This window comes from Malaclemys terrapin, chromosome 3 (assembly GCF_027887155.1).
Source record: "Malaclemys terrapin pileata isolate rMalTer1 chromosome 3, rMalTer1.hap1, whole genome shotgun sequence".
In the NCBI taxonomy this organism is placed as follows: Eukaryota; Metazoa; Chordata; order Testudines; family Emydidae; genus Malaclemys; species Malaclemys terrapin.
In genome coordinates this window covers 139233308-139259808 of record NC_071507.1, presented here as the reverse complement: position 1 = coordinate 139259808, position 26501 = coordinate 139233308, and the positions used below count along the sequence as shown (strand labels likewise).

At 41.4% G+C, this 26501-nt stretch overlaps 1 protein-coding gene across 5 annotated transcripts in view; it reads right to left on the bottom strand.

The window, feature by feature from the left end:
- Nucleotides 1–19112, bottom strand: part of MAP3K7 (mitogen-activated protein kinase kinase kinase 7) — a 58522-nt gene extending 39410 nt beyond the window's left edge. For 4 of the 5 annotated variants that reach the window (XM_054021566.1, XM_054021567.1, XM_054021568.1 and 1 more), the window contains exons 1-6: nucleotides 18491–19112; nucleotides 6120–6230; nucleotides 4105–4170; nucleotides 3013–3058; nucleotides 2291–2429; nucleotides 1292–1416 (exon numbers count right to left, since the gene is read on the bottom strand). In XM_054021566.1, the coding sequence (XP_053877541.1) occupies nucleotides 1292–1416; nucleotides 2291–2429; nucleotides 3013–3058; nucleotides 4105–4170; nucleotides 6120–6230; nucleotides 18491–18580 (577 nt within the window). In that variant the 5' untranslated portion in view covers nucleotides 18581–19112. Of the gene's footprint in view, nucleotides 1–1291; nucleotides 1417–2290; nucleotides 2450–3012; nucleotides 3059–4104; nucleotides 4171–6119; nucleotides 6231–18490 lie in introns of those variants that run through there. The other variant, XM_054021570.1, reaches the window with a different exon arrangement.
- Between the last annotated feature and the right edge of the window lie 7389 nt (nucleotides 19113–26501).

Here is a 26501-nt window from a genome sequence, read left to right as displayed (position 1 = left end):
CCAATGTAGCTTTGTTGACCTAACCCCAAGTGCAGATACAGATATGCTGATGGAGGAGTGCTTCCATTGACCCAAGTACCCGCAGGTGGTGCTTCTGCGCCAATGGAAACACCCCTTTCCATCAGTGTAGGTTATGCCTACACTTCAGGGTTATGCTGGCATAGCTATGGTGATGTCAGTATGCCACATTAGTCTCAGTAGCATAGACATACTCTAAAATGTTCATGCTCAGAAGTCCAGAACAGACCAGAGTCTACGGATATTGTTGTGGAGAAGCTTTAAAGGCAGGTGGTTGTCTGTGCTTTTTTCAGGTGGCTACCCAGACTTTCTTTTTACAGTATTATCAATTTGATACTTTTCTGGAAAACTTAATTCACTATTAAGACCTCTAGGGAAAAAACAAAACATACACAAAAAACCTGCTCTAACCATTCACAATTAAACTTTTAATTAAACTTTTACTCACTCACCGGGGGGCAAAATCAGCACCAGTTAATCACTGGTCTGAATGTGGTCTGATGTGCATAATGATCGAGCTATTCCCCTTTTAACCACACAGTAATTACACAAATCCTTGTGATTTTATTGTATACCATCACTGGGCTTCCCCACCATATGCCAACAAATCGCTTTTGATTCATCTCCCCACTTAAATATTAAATACAAATTATTTTTTTAAAATTAATTATTTATAGGGTGAGAGGAGAAGAAGAGGTGAACTAAACTTCAAGGGATAAGGAAGAGAAGGAAGATATAGAGAAAAATGGGGATAGGTGGAATTACAAAGTAGGGAGGGATCAAAAATGGAGGTGGCTATGCTTGTTTGACAATACACGTGGCGAATTCTGAAGACCACAGCGAATCAGAATATGGGGTGAAAGGAATGACAACATATTTCAGTGCAATAAGAATTTGGGATTATTTTGTAATCTCAGAAACAACAATATCCCAGGATGGTAACTCCAAACAAGATGCATAATTTACTGTTACAGTCTATTTGGTTTTGCCATTTGTGAACTCCCAAGTATCAAGCTTTTCCCCATTTGTGTGAATTCCTTTCCTGAAGATACTTGTACAGCAGTCTTTGTCCCTAGTTTTTAAATGTAAATTAAATACTCCCCCCCCCCAAGTTATTTTTAATCTTTAAAATTTATTTCTATATTTTATAATGCAATTTAACAGAAACGATGCATGTAAATGATGCTCTCACAACTGATTTCTTATATCAAATAATTCAAAATAATGTCCTTAAGTAGAGGAATACATGTCAAACTGTACATTATTTTGTTACCTTCAAAAACTTCAGGTGCCATCCAGGCAGCACTTCCCTTATTGTTGGTCATGTGTGTTTGAATATCACAGGCTGTACCAAAGTCACAGATCTTTAGAACTGTCCCCCCAGCTACCAACAGCAAGCTGTCAAGAAAATCCCAAAACATTTTTTTATAGAATTCAGTTGTCTTGGTACAATAATAAAACATTACTCTTTTATTCCAACAACTTTCACTTGAGGCCTTGCTTCACAGTACAGTATAGTAACATGGCAAAACTTGTTCATCTAAGTATAAATATATTCTTAAAAATTACTATAGTAAATCAGTAGGCTGTGACTTGCTAATTATGATAAACTGCAGAATTTTAATTTTTAATCTTTATAGCTCTATTTGAAATATGTTTAAATAGAAAGTTTCTTTGGAATAATTATTTCAATCCACTAAGCACCCAATGGAGACAAAATTAGCCATTTATATGCCGATTCACAAACATTTTATATAGGCTCTGCAGACAGGAGGCCAGCCATCATGGCTGCTATCTTGCCAGAAGGGGAATGATCAGGACTCCCATTAGGGCCAGCCAATGCTGCTTTTTCTTCAAATGGAAGGATTACCTATGGATGAGCGTTGGGAAAGAAAAAGGCACTGGAGCATCAAATGCAGGTTCTCCTGCAAAACAATGCAGGCCACTTGAAGTAGACCTCAATGCCTTTTTAATTTCCCCATTCAGGTAACCAAGTCCCTACTAAAAACCCACTTCCATGATATGGGGCAAGAACAGGCTCTATGTCTGCATAACATGCAGTACTGAAAACACGATTCGTGGTACACAAAACAATCAGCGTGTCTTGATTTTATAACAAATTTAAAACCCACACAGCGCAATTACTTTATATCTAATAAATAAAAGTTATCAATTAAAGTTTTCCTCCAAATCCACTGGAAGTAACAGGATAAAGAGAAATCCCAAGTTGCAATTTTAAGAAAAAAAGGTTTAACTCTGACTGGAAACCTACTTTGGCGGTTTCAGGTCCCTGTGAATTAGAGCCTTTGGTTTCATGCTGTGGAGATAGGCCACTCCTTGGGAACACTGTAAACACCAACTCATTGCATGTGCAGCAGTATAATAAGGCAGAGGCTCAGCACCATGCAGCACTGCAAAACAAAGGCACAAACTAAAAAGAACTTTATTGCATATTACCATAGAAACAATGGAGTTAACAACATACCAGTAACAAGCTCTATGACATTCAACTAGTTATTTACACACATTCTTTAGCGTTGCTGTTGACATCTCTTTTTATATTGTTGAACTTTATATATCACTATTAATGGAAGTTACCTGAATAGTGATTTCCAAAGTTTTTAAAATGGTACTTAGTTCATTAGCAAATATTTATACACACAAATTCTGCCACTTCATTGCTAGTTATAAAATAAAGTCACTCATTTTCAGCTGTACCTGGTGTGGTCGGTATTAAATGATCACTCAAGAAATTGACAAGAAGTTGAAGGTGGTCACTTAAAGTCAGAGATTTTTAATGGGAAAAATGAAAGGAGTCACAAAATTTAAACCATTTATTTGTGATCAAAAAATTACATGATTAAAAAGTGTTTTTAAACTATTCTGGTTGTAAAATGCTCTTTAAAATAAACATTAAGCCCATTTTATATTTTTAAGAAAAGGTTCTCCTAACACTAACACTGCAGGGAGACATCATGTTTAAATGATACTCACCATTGTACAGAGAACCTCCTTCAGCATACTCCATAACAAGACACACCTTTGGGGGAGGGGACAAAAAATAGGGATGTTTTAAAGTGCAGTGTAGGGGCAGATAATAGGTTTTGTAATTTGAAAGGAAAGTTCTTTGAGAGGAACGGCAAAGTGTCCATAATTGATACATTGATCTATCAGATGCAGAATTAAATTGATGCTTAGATCCTATTAAAGGGTAGCAAAGAGGAGAATGCATCACTGTATACCCCCTTAAGGCTTCAGATTACAGTTAGAATGGATTTACTATAAGAGTGGATTAGAAGAGATTAACTAAAATTGCCAATTTTTATTAAATCAGAATAAATTATTATTTTAACCAATTTAATATCCCAGGCCACTAATAATATATGTCTACATTAGCCTACCATGTTGTGAGTTCAAGCTTTCATATTTGTCCTGCTACAGTACTCGCTGCATCACCTGAGGCATTTGTAGAGTTATCAGCTGTTGCAGGGCAAAAACAGAATCCTGACCTTGGCAGGTAAGTGTAAAGGAATTGATTTTCAATCGTGTGTGTCATTCGTAAATAAATCATTTTTTGTAGTGCTGATTTGGAATCAATATGGGGACTGCACACAAGCGAAGTTGTGTATATACATACACACATATACATATACACACCAGGGCCACCCGTGGGGGGGTGGGGGGGAGAGAAGTGGAGCAATTTGTCCCAGGCCCTGCGATCCCTGGCCTGGTGGCGGTCCGGGTCTTCGGCGGCTGGGGCCCTTCAGTGCTGCCGAAGACGCGGAGCGACTGAAGGGCCCCCCGCCGCTGAAATGTCCCACGAGCCCTCGCCCGGCAGCGGTCCGGGTCTTCGGCGGCATTTCAGTGGTGGGGGGTCCCCTTCAGTCACTCCAGGACTTCGGCAGTGGGGGGCCATTCAGTGCTGTCGAAGACGCGGAGCGACTGAAGTGCCCCCCGCTGCCGAAATGCCACCATTTTAGAGACACAATACTAAGGTGGGTATATTGGCTGAATGTATTTCTTGCATTATTGCTCGATTATAGTGAGCGTTATTGGGGTGACAAAAGCTGGAGGATTACAACTTACTGGATTCAGACAGGCTCCATATAACTTGACAATATTAGGATGGTTCACACGTGACAACTGTCGAAGCTGCAACACAGAAGTTCACCACTTTTTTTTTCCAACCACAAAATACTTCTAGTTACCATTTAGTTTCATATACAGAGTTAACAATTAAATGAACACAAAATTATTTACATAGCATGGTTAGATAGGGTAAAAAAGTTGATGTCTTAGTTTATAACCTAATTTAATTATCTAACAAATTTATGTTAGTTTACAACCTAATTTAATTTCACATACTGTGCCTGAATTTTAAAACTGGACCATCCTCTAAAAATCCAATGCTTAGAGCACTAGCCTAGAACCTGGGACCCTGGCTCTGCTACAGACTTCGTGCATGACCTTGGAAAGACAAATCACAGTTTTCCTGTGCCTCAGGTCCCCATCTGTAAAATGGAGATAATAGCACTCCCCTGTCTCTTAACAGATTATATTAGCCAGGCAGACCTATTAAAATGGGTCAGAAAATGTTATGACTCGAATCAAATTTTTAATTATGCATGTTAAGAACATAATTAAGTCACATGCTTCAAGGCCAGAGTGTAAGCTGATGAACAAGCAGATCATCCACTTTCCAAGTACAGCATTGCACAACTAAATATGGCGTTCTGAGGATTTTGCAATACTTCTGTAGCATTGTTTATTGGCCACAATTGGAAGCAAGGATACATGACTTCAGAGACAAATGGTCTGAATCACTACAGAAAATCTTATGGGAAAAATACTCCCTTTTGCGTTAAAGAGAACTAATGTCCACAAAAATGAACTATAAAATAAATTCTACAAGTTAACATTTATGCCACCCAGTTATGAGAAAAAATTGCTTGTAGTAATTGATAGTAGGCATATGTGGATACACCCACTGAAGAAATTAAGAACCATTTTTTATTTTGCAAGTTGGCAGAAAATCAAACCAAGTGGGAAGTTTTGGCTTTCGCAGACTTTTGAGGGAGTTTTTAATAGTACCCTCTGAATTTCACTATTCAATCGATAGGGCACATGACCCTATGTTCCTAGAAATTCTTTATATATAGTCTGAAGTGATATTAGAACAGAACTGAATCTACACAGTGCAAGAACTCAAAATGTAATATCTTGAAACCAATTCAAAATAATTTCTGAGGATTTTCTTTCTTAGATTCTCTCTCACATAAAGTCCAACCAAGACGAATTACCATTCAACCATGTTTAGATTTATGTGAATGTTATTCTGCACTCACATAAAATGGGAATGAGCACAGTATAAATATTCTTTTAACAGAGAGATGTATTATAAATACATTTTTAGTCACAAAATAGTACGGTTAAAGGAACTGTAACACGTTAGGGATTTATTCTTATTTTACTCCATATATGTCCTGGGCATCCTAAATTTTCCTCTACTGTGTTTTAAATGCAAACAAACAGAACAATGGCATAATGAAGTTCATTGAAGTTACATAGTATCAACATTCAATCCTAGAATGTTGTCTCTCCTTTAGGAAAAGTACGAATTATGTGTGTGGCTAAATATCTAGATCTTAAAAGAAAAAGGGAGGTGGAATGAAGAAAATAAGGGATTTGTTCTCAAATAAATAGGTTACATGTATTTTCTAGATTTTTACAATTTTAATTAAAAACTACTACATTAATGGAAACATAAACCAAACTTTTTCATAGCATGACCCCTCCCCCAATGTTAACTGACACTGAATGAGATTCTCACTTCCTCTTTGTCTCTCTACACGGATTAAAAGGGCTGGAGTGGCATAAAGAAGCTCTAAATACCCCAGATCTGACTGGGAAGAGTTCCTTCACTGCAGGAACTGGGGAAGACAGCCGCAGGCCATTCTCCGAGGACCCTCTTACAAGTTCTGGTGGAGGACGCGTGGCTGGAGGCGGGGTATGTCAGTAGAAAAGCCATACCACATTACTAGTGGGGGGGGGGGAGAGACATACTAAATCCCATAACTTCTTTTCAAGCAAGCTTACTGTACCTCCACAATGAAGGCCTTTCTTTCAGATTCACTTTCTATTTGTTTAATGGCTACATCTTTTCCTCGCCATTTTGCCTTGCAGACCACACCAAAGGCTCCTCTTCCAACAACCTAGATCGAGATAGCAAGGAATACTGTAGTTAAGGAAACAATGTCAGCTTGCCCATAGCACTTCACAAATATTTAAACACGTTACACAGCATCAAAAATTAAAAATTTTGTGTAAAGAAATCAGACATATGAAGTGAAGTCCAAGTTTATAACGGAACTTTAATTTTATGCAGTCATAAAGAACAGCTACAAATTCTAGGGCTATTGTCATAAATGGCATGTGCATAAGGGTTCTCCCATAGATCACCTACAGGGAAAAACAGTAAACTACATACATTAAGTTTTTCACATTTTTTCTGAAATATTTATATTGCATACAAATTTGTAAAGTTACTTACTTCACACAAGAGCTACTCAAAAAGAACCTAGGAAAAAGCAAGAATAGTTGCTTCCCCCTTATTCTTTTCTTCATCCTTCCAATGCAAAGTTGCATGTATTCTAACACTATGCTGAAGTGTAGTAGAAGACAGAGTAAGGGATACATGTCAAATACGACCAAGGTATCTCTTCCCCCACCCCCATACTTTCAATACTGAGATTGTCAGATTAATGAGAATTTATAAAGTCATTTCCTTTTACACTCTCCTTCATGAGCAAAATGTGAACTAAAACAAGTTCTCTCCATTTCAGTTGTTTGCCTCCAATTAACCCTCTAATGAAGCCATAATACTGAATTTTAACTTTTACTATTATTTCCGTAAGAGTGGGTAGATGATATAATCCTGCACTTTGACTTCACTAACGGAGGTTAGACAGAGATCCCTACGTTTAGATTTCAAAATACTTCCCATTATGAGAGATTCTTGAGTCTTTTTTTGGGAGAAGCTCGAACATATCCATTTTTTGGAGCAGGCCCTTGAAATTCAGCAGGGGGGCCCCACTAGGAATAGAAATGTCTTTTCTTGGACCCATCCAATTCTATTTAGGTTTGGCGGAGATATAAACTGTTGAAAAGTTCCATTTCCCTTTTCTTGCTCGCATTCCTCAGGAAAATCCCGGAAGCATGCCAAAATAATAACCAAACATGAATGCTCTGATTTATGGCCAAGCCTGTGCTGTCACCAAAGGAGAGGATGGGAGGTGCCAACGTAGCTGTGTGTGTGGGGATGGCACACGAAGGGGCAGCAGCTCCTCCCATACATGTGATGTGGGGTGCAGGGAGACAAAGAAATGGGCTGGGCAACCACCACTCAAACTTAACACCTGGCCCCGCCGTCTATCCCAGCCTCCTGGATCACAGCTTTCTGCTGATGCCAGCTAACACAGTTAATCCTGTAGTTCAAGTGGTAGCAATCTGTGCTGCAATGATGAAGGCCCAGGCTTCAAATGCTATGCATGACTGGGGGTATTACAATTACATACAATAGAATCTGATCTCACCATTTGCCTTAAAAAAGAAATTAACATTCATTTTTATTTGTAAGTTGCAAAGAAATCAAACACTACAAAAAATTTTTGAAATTCAAAGTAAGTTTTCTACAGAAAAGTTACTTCTACTACATTGCATAAAGGCAATAATTTCTATTTCTCATATCCTTATTAAATGCAAGGCCTTATTACTGTTAATGTTACATAAAATACACAAATTACTATGTAAAGAGTTTAATGATTCAGCGGAAACAACTTTTGGAAATTCCTGATTTCTCAGCCTTTCTATGCTGCATACATTGGGTATAAGTATATATCAGCAGTAATAAGACATGTTCAAAGACTTAACCATCTCTAGTATTTTACTTGGTGAGCATGTCTTGGAAAAAGGCCTTTTAAAAGATTTCTCCTCTCTTTATCCTCTTCCACTTCTCTTTTTGGTTGCTTTAATGCTAATTTACACATTTGATGGACACCAACTCGAAAAAAAAATATCATTGTCTGAAAATGTACACAGTATAGTTACAAGTGACCCCTATGATTATTGTAACCTAAGTTCCCTGCGTGGCTGTGAAGCAGCCTATTTAGCACTGCACAGGCGCTCAGGGAACCCGCCCAGGGACCTGCCGCGGCCAGGGGAGGAGCACCCCTTCCCTAGTCCCCAACTCAGCCTGCGGCACGGCCAGAACAGCCCGACCCTGGAGTGGCCCGGCCCCAGGCACGGCGCAGCCCGACCCAGGCGCGGCGGTCACAGCGGCCCTCCCCCAGCCCAGACCTGCTGGGGCTGGGGGAAGGGCACCTATCCTGCAGCCCCAGAGCTCCCACGGAGGGGAGAGGTGCCTCTCCCCCACAGCCCAGGTGCTGCTGTGGGGAGAGAGTACTGGGGGGGAGTCCTCTCTCCCCGACGTAGACCCAGAGCACCCTCCTGCACCCCAAACCCTTCATCCTTTATTAATTGCAGTGTCTACAAAAGAAAACCCACAAGACATCAACTTAATTATGAACTTGAGGACTGAGTGGGGGTTTAAGAACACACAAATCCATACTTTCCCATGGAGTTTCCTTTTCAAAGAGTAATTGTATACTAAGGCTTACTTGCTCACATCAAAGAGTCTAGTGAATACGCAATTAACATCTAAACATTCTGTAGAGTATTCCTAAAACAGATATTTCCCTGCTTAGTCTAAACTCAATTCTTTTTGAAGAGATTATTAGCATTTAGATAGTTTACTCATTCCAGGAAGTGTTTGTATTCCAGACTAAGGTACCAATTTATCAGCAAAGGGTTATTTTAGACCCCAGTACATTTTATATGTACATTAAGTTTTAAGTTTCAGATAAGTTATTTTTTAAGTGTCTTTTTAATGAAGTTTTACCCAGCCTTTTTTGAATAGTAATCTGTTTTAAGGATTAAACTCACTATACTCAGTAGTAATTTAAATATATTGGGGTAAAATTTGTTTTCCATATATTGGAATGGATCATTATCCTCTGTCATAATAGCTGAGGTGCTCAAACTAACAGGCCCTAGATTTAAACATTAAAGGCTGATGCCTAGGCATTGTTGACAGAGGACTCAACTCTGAAAGTCGGTCCTCTTGTTGGTCTGACAGAGCCCAACATTACAGGCCTTCAATGCCCACTGCAGGATCCATTTCATTTTGCAGGCATTTCTCAGAGGGCAGTTGGGTAGGAAGAAGGGGGATTTTTTTTTTGTAAGGGAATGTCTCTATTACAACAGAGGTGAGGTTGTTTGTATGGGTGTAAATTATGTATACACCTCCTGAATTTTATAAAAGGGTGCACTTTATTGTTATTACTATTATTTCAGTGATGCCCAAAGGCCCCGATCACATTTTTTTTTCCACAGGACCCTGTGCACATACAGTGCATAAGATGGACAGTGCTCAGAGAATAAGGCATTTGTTCAGGATTTTCTTTTATCCTCTCATCATTCACTGCACTGAACCCAGAATTTATTATTTCCTCATAAACACTTGTCTTGCATTCATCACCATAATACTGAGCGCCCCACGTTCATTGTTGAATTCAACTTTCTAGCACCCTAACACAGAGAGAGAGAGAGAGAGAGAGAGAGAGAGGTTTTATCCACATTTTACAGATAGGGAACTTCACACAAAAAAAATTATACTCATAACTATGTTTTTAAATCAGATTAGTTAAACTGGTGCAAGCTTGTGTATACATGCTTCCTCGCAAGATGACACTGGTCCTTTAAGAGGGTAGAGGCCAGTGCAATTGTGATGGTCAGATGACTGCTAATTGGGTTTTAGGAAAAGGCACCTGAGCCATATAAATGGATACAGGCTGAGACAGAAGGCCCAGTGAGGAAATGGGTCAGCTAAGAGCTGCCTGAGTCAGTCAGGAGAAGAGGAGCCAGAGGGCTGAAGGTAGCAGAACAGCACAAGGGAATCGCTTGCCAACTTCTAAGGCTAAAAGCCAACACTGAGGGCTGGAAAGACAGGGGAACAGCACAGGCGCTTACCTGCTCAAGTCTCCAAACTGGAGAGCTGCATCTAGGGTAACAATGAGAGAGTCTGGGGCAGTTAGGGATGCTTCCTTAGTGAGGATGAACTCCCAGCAGGGAAGCTGTGGGGGTTCCTGCTGGGAAGAGAAGGGTTGCACTCAAGCTGGAAGGGCTGGGGTGGCTGTCCTGGTAAAAGGACAGGACGGGATCAAAGAGCTTGGGTGTGGTGAAAAGACACAGGAGAATGATACGCACTTGTGGATGGACTAGAAGGTATTGGATTTTAAAGACTACCTGCCATGCACATACGCAGACAGTGATAAATGAACTATATTTACGGACTTGTTATGGACTATTTTGCACTACATTTTTATAATAAACTGGCCCAAGGAAGTGTATTATTATGCAAGGGAGCTGTCATGGAGTTACGGGGGCCTCCAAAGGAAGGAAGCTGAGGCAGGTTTGCCTATCGTGGCGTGGCCTGCTGCAAGAAGGCACCTCAGGTGGGAGCCATGCCAATACGATTTTGGTTCAATAGTTGTTTATTTCAGTTGAAGCTTTTAAAAAAAAAAAACAAAAAAACAGATTAAATAAATAAATAATTAAATTGAGATGTCCTATCTCCTAGAACTGGAAGGGACCTTGAAAGGTCATTGAGTCCAGCCCCCTGCCTTCACTAGTAGGACCAAGTACTGATTTTGCCCCAGATCCCTAAGTAGCCCCCTCAAGGATTGAACTCACAACCCTGGGTTTAGCAGGCCAAAGCTCAAACCACTAAGCTATCCCTCCCCCCAAAGTGTCTACACACAAACTCCCAACAGTTTAACTTAATGGGTTTAAAAACTGATTTTAAGTTAAACCAGTGAAATGTCTGAATTTAATCAAGGCCACAGAAATAAAAACCAAATATTTCAAGCGTCTACTGTTTTGTGCTGCCCAACTTAAAACATCAAGAGCTTAATATTTCAGAGATGCTGAGCACCTACAGTTATCATTGACTTCAACTGGAGTACACCGCGCTCCTCAAAATCAGGATCTGACTGTCTCAAACTGGGCACACAGAAAGTAGTTCCCATGTGTTATAAGTCATGTTTTCCAGACCTCACATAATTTTTGTATCTTTTCTGAATGATTTTCCAAATTTTCAATATATTTTTAAAGAGTGTGGCTACAATATTCCAGCAGTTGTCTCAGCAATGTCTCAGCAATACTAACTTAATATCACCTCCATTCTCCTGCTCAATATTCCTGGTTACACAAGGAACTACATTAGTTCTTTTAGCCACAGCACTGCGAGATCACGTTCCCTTGTTATCTAACATGAATAGGGATATGATTTTGCCACAGTAATCATGGAAACGATGAATCTGAATAAAGTCAGTGAAATGTCCTTAGAGTAAAATGCCCCGCAAACTAAGTGGTGTTGCGATATAGCCCTCCACTCGTCTGTGGACATTTATGGCAGGACGGATGTGCCAAACTTCAGTGGCACTGTAACTCCATGCATTAGGCCGCAATGCCCGGAGTAGGGAGCCAAACCCAGCCCTGTGGGACAGGAGCTGCCACTGTGATGTAAACGTAGGGTGGGAGAAATTTCCTGTCAGGGTAGTTAAGCACTGGAATAAATGGTCTAGGGAGGTTGTGGAATCTCTGTCATTGGAGATTTTTAAGAGTGGGTTAGAGAAACACCCGTCAGAGATGGTCTAGATAATACTTAGACCTGCCATGAGTGCAAGGGACTGGACTAGATGACCTCTTGAGCTCTCTTCCATTCCTATGATTACAGGATCAAGGCTTTGGACCACAGTTAAGACTCCAGGCCATCAACGGTTGCGAGGAAAACAGAGTTGGTTAGGAATTTTCAGACCATTTTTTTTATAATCAGAAAATGACAATTTGTCAAAACCAAAATTGTTAGCAGGAAAAAGGATCAGCTTTGATGAATATCCTGATTCTAAAACTTACTGGAAAAAAATTTCAAAATTGTTAAAATAGGATGTTTTGACATTTTCTAAATGAAAAGTTTTGTTTCTAAATAACTTCCATTGGAAATGTTAGTTAATTTATACTAAAAAGAATTTAAAATGTGAAATCAAAATGAAGTGTTTCAATTAACCTGATCTGAAATGTTTTTGGATTATTGGTTCACAAAAATTTGAGATTATTTTTCCTGTCCTGAATCAGGACAAGAAAAATATTCTAAATTTCATGGGACTAGAAAACCATTTCCTGCCCAGCTGTAGAAGACAAAGAACCCTAAATTCAGACCCCAGTGAGCAGATAAAATCATATTCAGCTGTTTCCAAAAGTGTATTATGTATAGGTGTACACATTACAAATATGTCCTCTTAGTGGTGTGAAAACTTAAATAGTTATTCTTAAATATATATTTAGAAAGCTTGTCAGTTCCTCTTTGTAAGAGGATTCCCTCAAAATACTCTAGTTATTAACTACCATTGTTCAAGTGGACTGTTGAAACTAAGGCTTCAGCTACACTACAGTTAGGTTGTGTCTACATCAAATTCGTCTCTAGCCAGCATAAGTGCCTCATTACATCAACACAGTACCCCTGCCCCTCCACCAAAATGCCATAGTTGACCTACTTAAGTCGATGCAATACGAGTGAAGACACTGCATGATGTGTGTTGACTTTTAACAGTCCTCTAGTCACTGTCCCACAAAGCCCCATTCCCTGCAAGAGAGACCACTCTGATCACAATTTTAAACTCCACTGACCAGGGGTCAGAGAGACCGGAAGCCACACTCTTTAAAACCTTCCGTACCTTTGAAATTTTTCTGATTGCCCAACTTGGCAAGCAGACCTTGCAGATCAGCTTTGTTGTGTGCAGCTGCCCAATAGACCATGCCAGCTCCACGCACACAGAGAGGTACAAGACACGCTCCTGCCTGGAGCAGACAGGAAGTATTGGATATTTTGAGCCAGTGGGGAGAAGAGGTTATGGAAGCACAGCTATGAACCAGACACAGAAACACGGACAACTACAAGTAGATTGCATGGGGGAGGTGCAGGCAAAAGGGTCTGACAGGGATCATCAGTAGTACTATGGGAAAGTAAAGCAACTTTGCTAGGGATTCTACAAGGCTAGGGAGAGTAACAATAGATCTGGTACTGTGTTGGAGAACTGGCACTTCTACAACAAATTGCATGTAATACTTGGTGGAGATGCCACCAGCACCCTGCAGCTCACAGATTACTGTACTTGAGGATAACAGAAGCTTTCAAATAGTGTATGGTTTAAAGTTGTTTGGAAGTCACTTTAAGGAAGAAAAATATGTAATATTGCATACACACACATATACATATACACACACACACACCACTCCCAGTACTGGGTTTAGATTTTCCATAGTGGAGTGGTCAGCATTGTAGGATTTGGGTGCCAAGGCTCATATAACATAAAAGGGAGCTGTGTCCATTCTGCACTATTCAAACCAACAACAGACAACAACCAAAAAGGTGCACAAATCAGACAGGTTCTATTTAGTTACAGTGGATGTGTGGTGGCAGAAGCAAATTAACTATGGAAAAGAATGGAACAGAGCCATGAGGACAATACTCCAGAAACAAAGTATCAAAAAAGGAAGGGAAGTTATTTTATTAACAAATAAAATAATTAAAAGTCAAGTTTTCCTTTTCCTATACATGTACCCTTAAGATCAGGTTTAAATAAAAATAAAAACCCACACACTGTATTGCAAAGCATCTGTTAACTGAACTTCCCAAATAGAGAGATACCATTTATTACTAATTATTTAATCAGATGGGCCTCCATTCAACAACTGAATGAATCTGCACTGGTATCATCACTACTTTCAAGACAAAAATTTTCAGTTCATTTCCAAACTTTCAGAATTATATACTGTTTTATAAATCCTTCTGGATTTTTCTAAAATGTAGCATAAGGCATCACATATTCCTTTAAAGGCTTATTTATCCACAATTTTTCAAGCAAATTTAAAGCCACATTTTCCAAGCAACTCCTAAAATATTAAAATAAGATCTCTAATTTAGCTAGCATCATAAAACAGATGAGCAGAACACAACATTTAGAAAAATTAGCTCTTTTCCGTGCTGCCTGAAATCTAGGGTAAGGTCTGTAGCTTTGTTCCCTAATTATTAATGCTTTTTCAGACTATTTGGTACTTAAGTTAAAAATAAGACAATCACAGAAGCAATCAGAAGTTTCCCAGGGGTAAAGGAAAGGAAGGTTGCTGCTGAACCTGACTTTTAGGTTGTTTTTCATTCTTGCTTTGAATATTCTTTCATGGCACATTAATTTTGGGTTGACTTTTATTCACCATGATAATTACGTACCCACCTTACCCCAACTTGAGGACTTTAAACAACAAAATGCCACCTGGAAGTTGGATATATGTTTGGCTTGTGTATGCCTCTCACCTCCTAAATTATAGCCACGCAGAGGAACAAAATACGGTATATTCATGTGTTATCCAGTAAAACTTGGCCAAACCAAACTGAAAGTACAAGCACAGATCTTATGTTTATTAGCTAGGACTTGGGGCCTGTAACTATTCCAGAACTTAAATCTATTAATAAACTAGTGGCAGTGCTATCTGCTGACCAGACAACCTTGATAATACAAGAGCAAAGCTGGGATTATACAAGAATTCTTTTGCGTTTTTCAGTTTAGATTTGCTGATGTTCATCTTGGGACATCTAACTGATGTCCACATACTATAATAAAACAACCCTTTTAATTCCTTGTAAAGGGTGATTATTTTAGAATTCTTGCTCTCTAGGTGTAAAGTATTAACAGTTTTCTTCTAGTGCACAATGCTATGTCGTTAGTTACAGCATATAGTCACTAGCAATTGTGAAATCAATCAAGGCACAAAAAGAAAGGGGTGACAAGGAAGGGGTTCATACAGCTTGGAATTTAATCATAGTGGACAAGTTCTGTTTCTAGTTCGCCTGTTCCATTGCAAAGCAGTTTTTGTTGCTTCCACTGTAATGTGAGTTTATCCTCTAGGCATTTTTACTACTCTCAGAACTGTGGTATTCAGTGACCTATCAAGAACTGCTGGTAGGTCACATACACTTAACTCAAAATGCTAAAATAACTGTTACAAAAATTTCTCCCTACCCTTTGACAAAAGTCTCCTTCCCTTTGTCTAAAAACAAATGGATCATCTTCATTTTTTCCTCAGATTGAGAGGCAAGTCTCAGGATGACAGTGTGATATAGTAAACTAATTAGGACTCAAGACTCCTATAGTTTAATTCTTGCTGAGGCTTCAATCTAGGCACACATTTTTGGTGCACCAAATCCTGCCTGTGCAGGTGTCAGCATGCATACAGAGGTACATCTATAAGAGGACCCCAAGATTTGTATATCAAGCGTCAGAGTTCTACCTCCCAGTTAGACATTGTGTGGCCCTGAATTTCCCCACCTGTAAAATGAGGTGGCAATCCTTACTGTCCTCAGGTGTTGTGAGGATTAAACATTTGTATAGTATTTTACTTGTTCAAAGTGCTAAGTACAACATATTATATTTGCTATGTGATACTCACTTTTATGGGTCATCAGTGGGCACCTGTTTATGATCTCTAAAATTACTACAACCTTAACTTTTTCCATGGGTGTAAGGGCTAGCTACAAGCAATATCTCAAAAGACACTTAATTGTTTGATTACTGAACACAGGCAAACACAAATTTCAGAGTCTTCTTCAAATACAAAAGTACTTTCAATTCCTTAATACAGAAACATTGTTTGGAAATGATGGAATTAAATGTTTAAAGGGAAGAGGTATGTGTAATTCTGACACAAGATATTTCATAGAGTCATAGAAACAGAACTGGAAGGGACCTCAATAAGTCATCTAGTCCAGTCCCCTGCACTGAGGCAGGACTATCTAGTCCCGGGGGTTCTCACAATAATTTTTTTGGTGGCCTCAGAGCGTGGCCACCAACTCTTGCTAGTGGCCACTCTGACAATTTTTCCTAAAATACTTAACTTTAGGAAAAATATAAATATGCCCATATATAAGTCCAAATCATTGTAATTTATTTATGTAGGGTTTTATTTGTAAACTCAAAAACAACGTACAGTTTCCTCTATTCTTTACTTGACCAAGACAGAATAGAAACAAAAATAAGGTGCTTTGCATGTTGTTGTTTTCTTTTGCCTTTTGGGGTTTTTTGTTTTGTTTTTTTTGGGGGGGAGGGGGGACTTGCTAGCTAGACTTTTAGGCTGTGGGAAGTGGCGGCCAGCACATCCCTCGGCCCACGCCGCTTCCCGCGGCCTCCATTGGCCTGGAGCAGCGAACCGCAGCCAGTGGGAACCGCGATTGGCTGAACCTGAGGACGCGGCAGGTAAACAAACTGGCCCGGCCCGCCAGGGTGCCTACCCTGGCAGGCCGCGTGCCAACCCTGGCAGGCCGCGTGCCAAAGGTTGCCAATCCCTGCCCTAAAGCGTGTCATGCCCCCCCAGAATACATTCCACGGTCGTCGTCCCCAGAGGGGGCCCTTCTCCAGTTTGAGAGCCTCTTATAAATAAATAAAATAAATAAATAATATGGAGATATACCTATCTCCTAGAACTGGAAGGGACCCTGAAAGGTCATCGAGTCCAGCCCCCTGCCTCCACTAGCAGGACCAAGTACTGATTTTTGCCCCAGATCCCTAAGTGGCCTCCTCAAGAATTGAACTCTCAGCCCTGGGTTTAGCAGGCTAATGCTCAAACCACTGAGCTATCCCAAGGAAATCCTTTTGAAGAGAGATTAAAGCCAAAGTACCTTCTACAGATTTCTGGTGACTCTCAAGGTGGAAGTCAAAGATACCACGATACCTTTCGAACACAGTGTTCTTGGAAAACATTCCTTCTCAATAAATCAATTTATAGTCTCCAAGACTGTGTGTGGACCAACATTCAGTAGGATACAGGCTAACTATCAGTATTTAGCAAATGACTCTGTAAAGCTCTGAGCTACTGGTTATCTTATATATGAAAGGTGCTATACAAGGCTATGTTCACTTCTGTACGGTTACTGTGTTCAGAAGAAGAGATCTTGTTCTTTCAGCAGTAATTAATCTGCTAAGGAGTTAAAAGCACAAAGATTGTAATAATGATGCCAATGTTTGTTAAGTCTAGAGTCTGCAAGTTGTTCTGCGTGTGTAAATTCTACTGAGTTAAATGGGGGTCTGCCCATGCACACAACACCTTGACTTAAACAGGGACTTCACAAGAGCAGAGGGATACAGCTGTATGGAACAACAACTTGCAAGATATGTTAACTTGCTCATCAAGGCCCTGATCTCCATTGAACCTTTTTGGAAAACACATAGATTGCTCTTGAGAAAACCCACTCTGCCTCCACAGAAAAACCAAACTTATCCACAAATACTCTTAGATACTCCTTCTTAATCAATTACATACCAACTGCAAAGAATTTAAGGCAATTCTTCTATAGCCAACCTTTCAGTGTAATACTCAAGTGGGAAACATTTTTCTTCAAACTAAGTAAAACATAAATGGACAATTGAATTTACTTCATGTATAATCAATACCAAAGATGTAGAATGGGTCACAAATGCAGTACTGATGTTAATGTAACAGCCACTGGATTGTAGCATCACTTAAATTAGTTTAATAAATTTTAAAAAGGGTCTTTTATGCCTAAACACGATAATGTATGCGTAAGAAATTTGGATAATAATGATCAGCAGCTAGATACCATACTAATAGATGTATTATAAGTGTATTAAATAGGATGGATGGAGGAGAAAACAGAGACCTACAAAAATAGACACATTAAATGGAAGCATTACAATACAGTTTAAAAAAAATCTCCATTTGCCTTGTGATAAATTAATTCAAATTTATCAACTGCCACGAAAGTTTGGATTAAATTTAGACTAACCTAAAATTCACTTTACAAAAGCTTATCTGTTCCTCAGGTTTGGAATACCTAAGCTCCCTGGCAGCTCAGGTTCACAGCCCTTCGTCTATCTATACATGTTTACTGTGCCCATTATTGCACTATTTAGGCATTTCTCAGAGGGGGAATAGCACAGAATTTACTATATAGCTCAGAGAGGGCCAGCTCTACTTGCCTGTTAGTGGTCTCACGGCCTCTCTCATAAGATTAGGGTTTTGCCTCAGTCTCTATGAGCAGAATCTTTCCTCCCACCCAGGCACCTTTGTGGCAGCTGTCTGCCACTCTCCTCCCTCCCGGCCTACCAGTGCCAGGGCTGCAATACTTATGTAGTTTGTAAAGTGCTTTGGGGTCCGAAAGAGTAAACGCTGCCCTAAAGCTCTAGGGAGCTGTACACCTAGTGGCTCGCCCCATGGGCCGGGTGCAGGAAAGTGGTGGTGGGGAGGAGTCTCCGAACATCCCCGGCTCCGCACGGGGCTCGCTCACCTCTTCCACCTCAATCTCCTTGTAGTCAATTTCTTCGAAGTTGAGGACCGGGGGAGTTTCGATCATTTCAGCGGAGGTGGCAGCAGACATCCCTTCACTGTCAACCGCGGCAGGAGAGGGCAGGGCCAGGCGGGCCGGGGCAGAGGAGCGGCTCAGGCGGGCCGCCGCAGCGGCCCCCAGCTGCACAGGCTCTGGGGAGCGAGGGCCTGGCGGAGGCGCCTCCTGGGCCGCCGCGCGGGGCGAGGCCGCATCCGCGGCGATCCCGGGCTACTGGGGCCGCGCGCAGCCCCCGGCCGGGGGGGCCTCGCTCCGCATCCTGCGCCTCACGCGCTCCGCCCGCCCTAGGCCGCGGCCTCGCCTGGGCTGCGCGTCCCCAGCAGAGGAGACGGGACGGCCCCGGGGACGGGGGCCCGCCGGCTCCGCCAGCCCCGGCGGAGAGAGGACGAGACGGGAAGGAGCCGCTCAGAGCCGAGCTCCAGCCGCCGCTACGGACAGAGGAGCCGCTTCCTGCTGCCCGGGCGGAGGGAGGGCGGGCGAGGGGGGAAGTCTCCGGCTGCTGCTAGGGCCGCCGAAGCGGGGCCATGGCCTGGCGGCTGCGGCTGCTCCTCCTCCCCCCGCGCGCGGCCGGCGGCGTCCCAGCTCCGGCCCCGCCTCCCTTCCCGCTCCGCCGGAGGCCGCCCGCCAGGGGGAGCCGCCCCCCGAGCCGTACACACTCCGCAGAGCGCACCCCGCCTCCCCCGAGAGGGGGGAGAGGCTGTAAGGGGGTGTGTGTAATGGGCACAGCAACGGCAGGGGGAAGACGTGGTAACACCCCTCCGCCCACATACACCCGGGGATTGATTTACAAGTGGCATCCCAACCTTCCTCGGGAGGGACTGCAACACACACAGCAACCGTCCCACCCCACCCACCCCAGCAGACAGAAAAGCGATTATAACATAGTATCTCCTGACACACAGTCTATACCCATACCCCCGCACACTACCTCCGTCATCCACCCCACAGAGAGAGGGTGTCACATTCCAGGGTGCAGTTCAGCCAGTGAGGGGTTGCATCACTGCTTGCCCTGTGACTATGGGTGCCTCACAATGCTTTGCTTCACAACCAGCCTAGTGAACCTACTAGCCGTGCAAGTCACACCCTGAGTGTCTGGCTGCAATCCTGGTCCAGCAGCTCTGACCTCAGTAGCCTGTCAGTAACACTGCAGTCACACACTGGCTTCCACCAGCCTTGGTTACTACTTACAGAGTTATCACAACACACTCCCAGTCCTGGATTTTCCCTGAAATGTGTGTTTTGCACTGTTCAGCCCTCTCCTGGACAGGTCAGATATTGAAGGTTTGTTGCTCTGTATAGAGTTAATATTCAACAGTTTGCTACTTTAATTGCAGTTACCAAACAGGTCGGTTTAAACAGAACACTGGATTGGTTTAGATTAAAAAATAACAAGTTTATTAATAAAAGAAGACAGGCTTCTAAGTGAACTCAAGTATAGGCAATAATGTTAGAAATAGTTACATGCAAATAAAAGTGAAAATATGCATCTAATCTATCAAGTTTTGGCTGAAGGCTAGGGTGACCAGGTGTTCGGTTTTCGACCGGAACACCAAGTTGAAAAGGAACTCTGGTGGCTCCGGTCAGCACTGCTGACCAGGCCGTTAAAAGTCTGGTCGGCGGGGCTGCGGAGCTAAGGCAGGCTAGTCCCTACCTATCCTGGCTCCATGCTGCACCCTGGCCAGCAGGTCCGGCTCCTAGGCGTGGGGACCACGGAGCTGCCCCTACCCCAAGAACTGGCCGATCGCAGCTCCCACTGGCCGCGGTTTGCCGTTCCAGGCCAATGGGAGCTGCGGAAAGCAGTGGCCAGCACATCCCTCGGCCCGTGCTGCTTCCCGCAGCCCCCATTGGCCTGGAACGGCAAACTGCAGCCAGTGGGAGCTGTGATCAGCCAAGCCTGCAGATGCTGCAGGTAAACAAACCGTCCGGGCACACCAGCAGATTTCCCTGACGGGCCACGTGCCAAAGGTTGCTGATCCCTGATGTATATGTAGCCTTTTATTTCAAGGAGTGCTTAGACTCCTAGGTTCCATCCTGCTGACAACCCATGGTGTGGACTGTTACTGAATGTGGAGGGATGATGTTTCCATGGTATGTGTCAGACAGCTGTATATCAGAGGCCACTGACTGCATCTTTATACATGTTTAGTCTCAACCCCATTAATTATAATGGGAATTACATATCCCTCATGTATAGCAGCAGGGAAAGTGTGTCTCCCCTAAGTACAGGATGCCACACAGAAGCAATGCTTGTGCCCTTCCTAGACTCCTGAAAAACAAATCTTGGCTCTTCCTGTCCCAGACGTAGTGCTAGCCACTTTCCTAGCACATATGTCTCATGGACACATCAACACCATTTGCAGGGTCCTTTGTATTCCAGGATTCCATGATTATGAAAATTACTTTTTCACTTTAGGCATTTTAAAGATATTTTTTAAATAAAAGTAAAGGAAATGAAGGTCTAGAGTCACAAAATTGAGGAGGAGGTGATGGTGCTGCCTTTATACCTAATAGCACACAGATTAGGGCACTAAAGCATGTCAATTTTGACAAATAGTTTCAGTCAAAATGAAAAAAAAAATTCTGAAATGTCAGAATGAAATGTTTCAATTTTTCAGGCTAGATAAGGGATCGGCAACCTGCATCTCTCTAGATAAGTGCCCTAACCAGTCGGCTAGAGTCCTTGTCATACTCCTTGGCCTAAGAAGTACTGAAGTATTTTATACAAAGTGGAACAGCTTTATCAGGAGCTATTAAAGGAAACAGATGGTTAAGATACTCCCTAGCATGGGAAAACCTGGGTTTAACTCTCTGCTCCAGAACAGGAATTCAAAGCTAGGTTTCCCAAATGAGTGCATTGGATGTTGATATAAGGGGACCTCCTTCTCAAAATTTGTGAATAGCACCTAAATCCCCTTGTGAATCTAACACAAAAAAATCAAAATGTTTCATTTTAGCAGACACTTTTCATTTTTATTTAGACTGAAGCTATATTGAAGTCGGCACAAAGTAGTGAAATGTTTCAGTTGATCCTAATCAACATTTTTCAGTGAAAAAAAGGTTTGACTAAAAAATGTTGCCCAGCTCTAGTTGGTGCTTGGATAGGGAGCTTTGCCTTCCCGCAGGCACTCTTCTTTTGGGCCTGATCCATCATTACATTACTCTGGATTAATGCCAGCAAAATCAATGGACATACACCAGCATAACACTAGCATAATACAGCAATAAATCAGGCCCTCTGCCTTTTTAGCAACACTTCTTATATCCTTTTTCACTGTTGTTAGAGTAGAAGAAAGTGAGGTTGGAGTGGAGATGTCCTCCTGCATCTCCCTTTTATTGACTGTTCTCAGACCCTGACAGCCAAGCCCATAACTTATAAGAAACATTGGGAATCAATCAGTGTCAGTTCCCCTAACAAAGGAGGACAGTGACTGGCTGCCTGTCTTTGTGTCATCACAAAGTGTGGGGCCCTACACTTAGATTCCCACCCTGCAATCTGGACTGGCATGTTAAGGGCTAGACACTTTCATGTGTTCCCCTTCCCCTATTCTCTGCCTGCTTGTCTGTCTGTCCTTAGTTTATGGTGTGATGTTGGGGGGGGGGGGGGGGGAGAGAGAGAGAGAGAGAGAAAGACAGTTTGGAGCAGGGAGAGACCATTCTTTTTGAATGTTTGGAAAGCACCTAACTAGTAGTGGGTGCTACCACAGCTAACAGGATAATAATTATTAATAAAAGACTTCTCCTCATGAACAGTCACAAAGAAAAGAAAAAAGTACTTTCTGTCAGATCCCTTTAAATGTGTCATGGTGCTTTGAAATATATACAAAATATGTATTATTTTCTACAGCAGTTTTTTTTCCTTCAGTGTGAGGCAGTTTGTTGATTTTTCCCATCCAATCTTTCAAGTCTCGGTGCCATTTCCAATGCCATTAGGTCAATGAAGACCAAACTTTCAAGTGCTCAGCACCTAGCAGTTCTCATTGCGACACTTATCGAAAGAGCCAACATGATGAGTTCTTTTTGGAAATCTGGCCACTTATTTTGGTGCCTAAATGGAAGTTGACTTCTTTTGAGAATCTGGCCCCAACGGCAGGTTCTGAGCTCTTTTGAAATTCCGGCCATAGATTTTGAGCTGTTTTCTTGCACTGTCCCACGGTATGGTTCCACATTTTTTTGACCCAGTGCCATCCACCAGTTGTTCTGAGTTGGCACAGATGGCATTGGAATAACTCTTGTATTTTATAACAAATAAAGATTTTTAATATTTTGAAGAGTTTGAAATTTAGTCAAAATAGAAAAAACGTGGGCAATATTTTCCATTCTTCAAAGTTATTACAAAATGGCAGATACAGATTACTCTTCAACATTCACTCTAAAGAGGAGGTATCTGAGTCTCTAGCTATTTGGAAAATCATGGGAGACAGGAGAGATTCCAGAAGACTGGAAAAGGGCAAATATAGTGCCCATCTATAAAAAGGGAAATAAAAACAACCCAGGAAACTACAGACCAGTTAGTTTAACTTCTGTGCTAGGGAAGATAATGGAGCAAGTAATTAAGGAAATCATCTGCAAACCCTTGGAAGGTGGTAAGGTGATAGGGAATTTGTAAAGAACAAATCATGTCAAACCAATCTGATAGCTTTCTTTGATAGGATAACAAGTCTTGTGGATAAGGGAGAAGCGGTGGATGTGGTATACCTAGACTTTAGTAAGGCATTTGATACGCATGATATTTTTATCAATAAACTAGGCAAATACAATTTAGATGGGGCTACTATAAGGTGGGTGCATAACTGGCTGGATAACAGTACTCAGAGAGTAGTTATTAATGGTTCCCAATCCTGCTGGAAAGGTATAACAAGTGGCGTTCTGCAGGGGTCTGTTTTGGGACTGGCTCAGTTCAATATCTTCATCAACAACTTAGATATTGGCATAGAAAGTACGCTTATTAAGTTTGCGGATGATACCAAACTGGGAGGGATTGCATCTGCTTTGGAAGATAGGGTCGTAATTCAAAGTGATCTGGACAAATTGGAGAAATGGTCTGAGGTAAACAGGATGAAGTTTAATAAAGACAAATGCAAAGTGCTCCACTTAGGCAGGAACAGTCAGTTTCACACATACAGAATGGGAAGAGACTGTCTACAAAGGAGTACGGCAAAAAGGGATCTGGGGTTATAGTGGACCACAAGCTAAATATGAGTCAACAGTGTGATGCTGTTGCAAAAAAAGCAAACATGATTCTGGGATGCATTAACAGGTGTGTTGTGAGCAAGACACGAGAAGTCATTCTTCCGCTCTACTCTGCGCTGGTTAGGCCTCAACTGGAGCATTGTGTCCAGTTCTGGGCACCGCATTTCAAGAAAGGTGTGGAGAAATTGGAGAGGGTCCAGAGAAGAGCAACAAGAATGATTAAAGGTCTTGAGAGCATGACCTATGAAGGAAGGCTGAAAGAATTGGGTTTGTTTAGTTTGGAAAAGAGAAGACTGAGAGGGGACATGATAGCAGTTTTCAGGTATCTAAAAGGAGGAGGGAGAAAACTTGTTCATCTTAGCCTCTAGGGACAGAACAAGAAGCAATGGGCTTAAACTGCAGCAAGGGAGGTTTAGGTTGGACATTAGGAAAAAGTTCCTAACTGTCAGGGTGGTTAAACACTGGAATAAATTGCCTAGGGAGGTTGTGAAATCTCCATCTCTGGAGATATTTAAGAGTAGGCTAGATAAATGTCTATCCGGGATGGTCTAGACAGTATTTGGTCCTGCCATGAGGGCAGGGGACTGGACTCGATGACCTCTTGAGGTTCCTTCCAGTCCTAGAAACTATGAATCTATGAATCTAAATAATGCATCCCTAGATTAACAGCTCACAGCCACATGACAAAAGTGATCTTATCAAAAAATTGCAATATCTTGTTTATTTAAATGTCTATGTTAGAATATTCTCCATTCCAGCATCTGTCAAGCTGCTCACCTAAGTCTCCTTCTTTCATTTCAAAAACAAAATTTATAAAAACACATCCCCTTCACTTCTCTGGCAGACTGTGGCATAGCTATTTGCATTATTTTTAATATATAACACTGAGTCTGAGAAGTGAGTCTTTCTGTGTGTGGTGCCCCATGAATTCTATCCAGGTGATTTAGTAAACCAGGATAGGTAATCAATTTATATAAGATTTAGAGTATGGATTTCTTTCCAGAAAATATAAAACCAGATATTCTAAAAAAAACCGAGGCACTCGTCACATTAATTCCAGACTAGACTTATTGTCAGGTTCCAAAGGCCTCTTTTGAGGATACTTATCAAGGAAGTAACAGTTATTACTTTTCATATTTTAGCTGGGCTTTTCTTCTGTGATCATGCTATCTTTATTTTTGTTGATGAGAGCAAGAATACAGAGGAATGAATTCCAATTATAGTTGTTTGTAAAGTAAGAAATTGATGTAGAATGTATCACACTAATAATGAGTTCTCTGTTTGCAAAAGCAAAATCATAATCATTATCAGAGAATGTCACTGTAGTGAAGATCAGACAGGATGTTATAATGTTTAAGTTACTCTTTTTAAAAAAAAATGTTGACTGGCAAAAGTATGATGAGTTTGGAGTGCTTTTGCCAGGGACTAAATATTGCTTGTACAGCACTGAAAAAGGACATTTAAAATATTTATTGAACACCGACCGCACCCCTACTATAAAAATTATTCCAACACCACTGTGCAAAATGTATGCAAGGATATTATTTAAAAAATTATGTATCTGTACTGAGAACCATATTCTTATGGTATGTAAGTTAACAGGTCACCAGAAGGTGATAAGTTCTGGTCAGGCAGGGGCAGTAGACACTTATCTCCCTGGCTGGTCATTGTGTATTGTATATCTTGCAATGTGTCTCTATTTGCATACTAATGAAAATTGTGAAGTTTACAAGAGATTACAGAAACTACAGGAAAGGCGGGTGTTTTTGATGAAGATTAAAGAATTAGTCTGGGGTAGCAGGAGAATGCAAGGAGACACACAGTATCCTTCATCTGGCGGACAAGCTGCCCGTGTGATTGCCATATGAATAAAGGGTCACAGCTGTCCTGGCTGGGAGAAAGACTGTGGGTGAGTTAACTTTTATGAGACAAGAGAAAGTCTTGTTATTTAAGTCTAGGCTCTAGAAGACGTACCATGATTTTTTTTAGATGTAACCAATTGTTTCCAATACTTCTACCTCCTTGCTATTACTTGATCTCTGTTATTTGTTAAATACACTTATACTAGTTTTCACTATAAACAAATCTAAGTGCCATGAGTTAAGTGGAGCGGTGATTCTAAAGTGCAACTGGTAAGCTGATGTGTATTGTTCCTTTGGGAATATTGTATCTGTAAAAACTGTGAATGTCCATTAGAACAGGGTCTGGGCACTCCAGGGAAACACTTTGAGGGCAGGTGGTAGCAAGGTGCCTCACAACCTTGGGCACCCCCAGGAAGCATCTCACCAAATTAGTAGCTCCTTCATCCTGGGGCCAGTTCTATGATTTTGTTGTTCTCACACTTTGGAAATCCACAAGTAGCCAGTAGAGCCTGCAAAAACGTAGTATGCGATCATGTAATTAAGGACTGTCTCATAAGGTATATGCACAATAAGGCCTAATTAAGGTAGCACACAAAACCTTAATTCTGGATTTTCCTAACTTTTGAGTGCTTGACTTTGCTGCCTTAATGTCATTTTGTATGAAATTTCTTAGGTTTTAAAAAAAGAAACTAGAAAAACAGAAATTCCATCATGTGGAACCATTGACAGCCTCATGGTTCACCAGCAGGGCTGGAACCTTTAGAGTAACTGAAAGCAGTAGTAGATTGTCATTGTCTCCTAAAGGGAGATGGGGCACACATTTTGTTAGTGGATTACACAGATATTTGTTTACAGCAGGAAATATAGACATTCAGGAATCCTGGGTTCTATTCCAAGTTCTG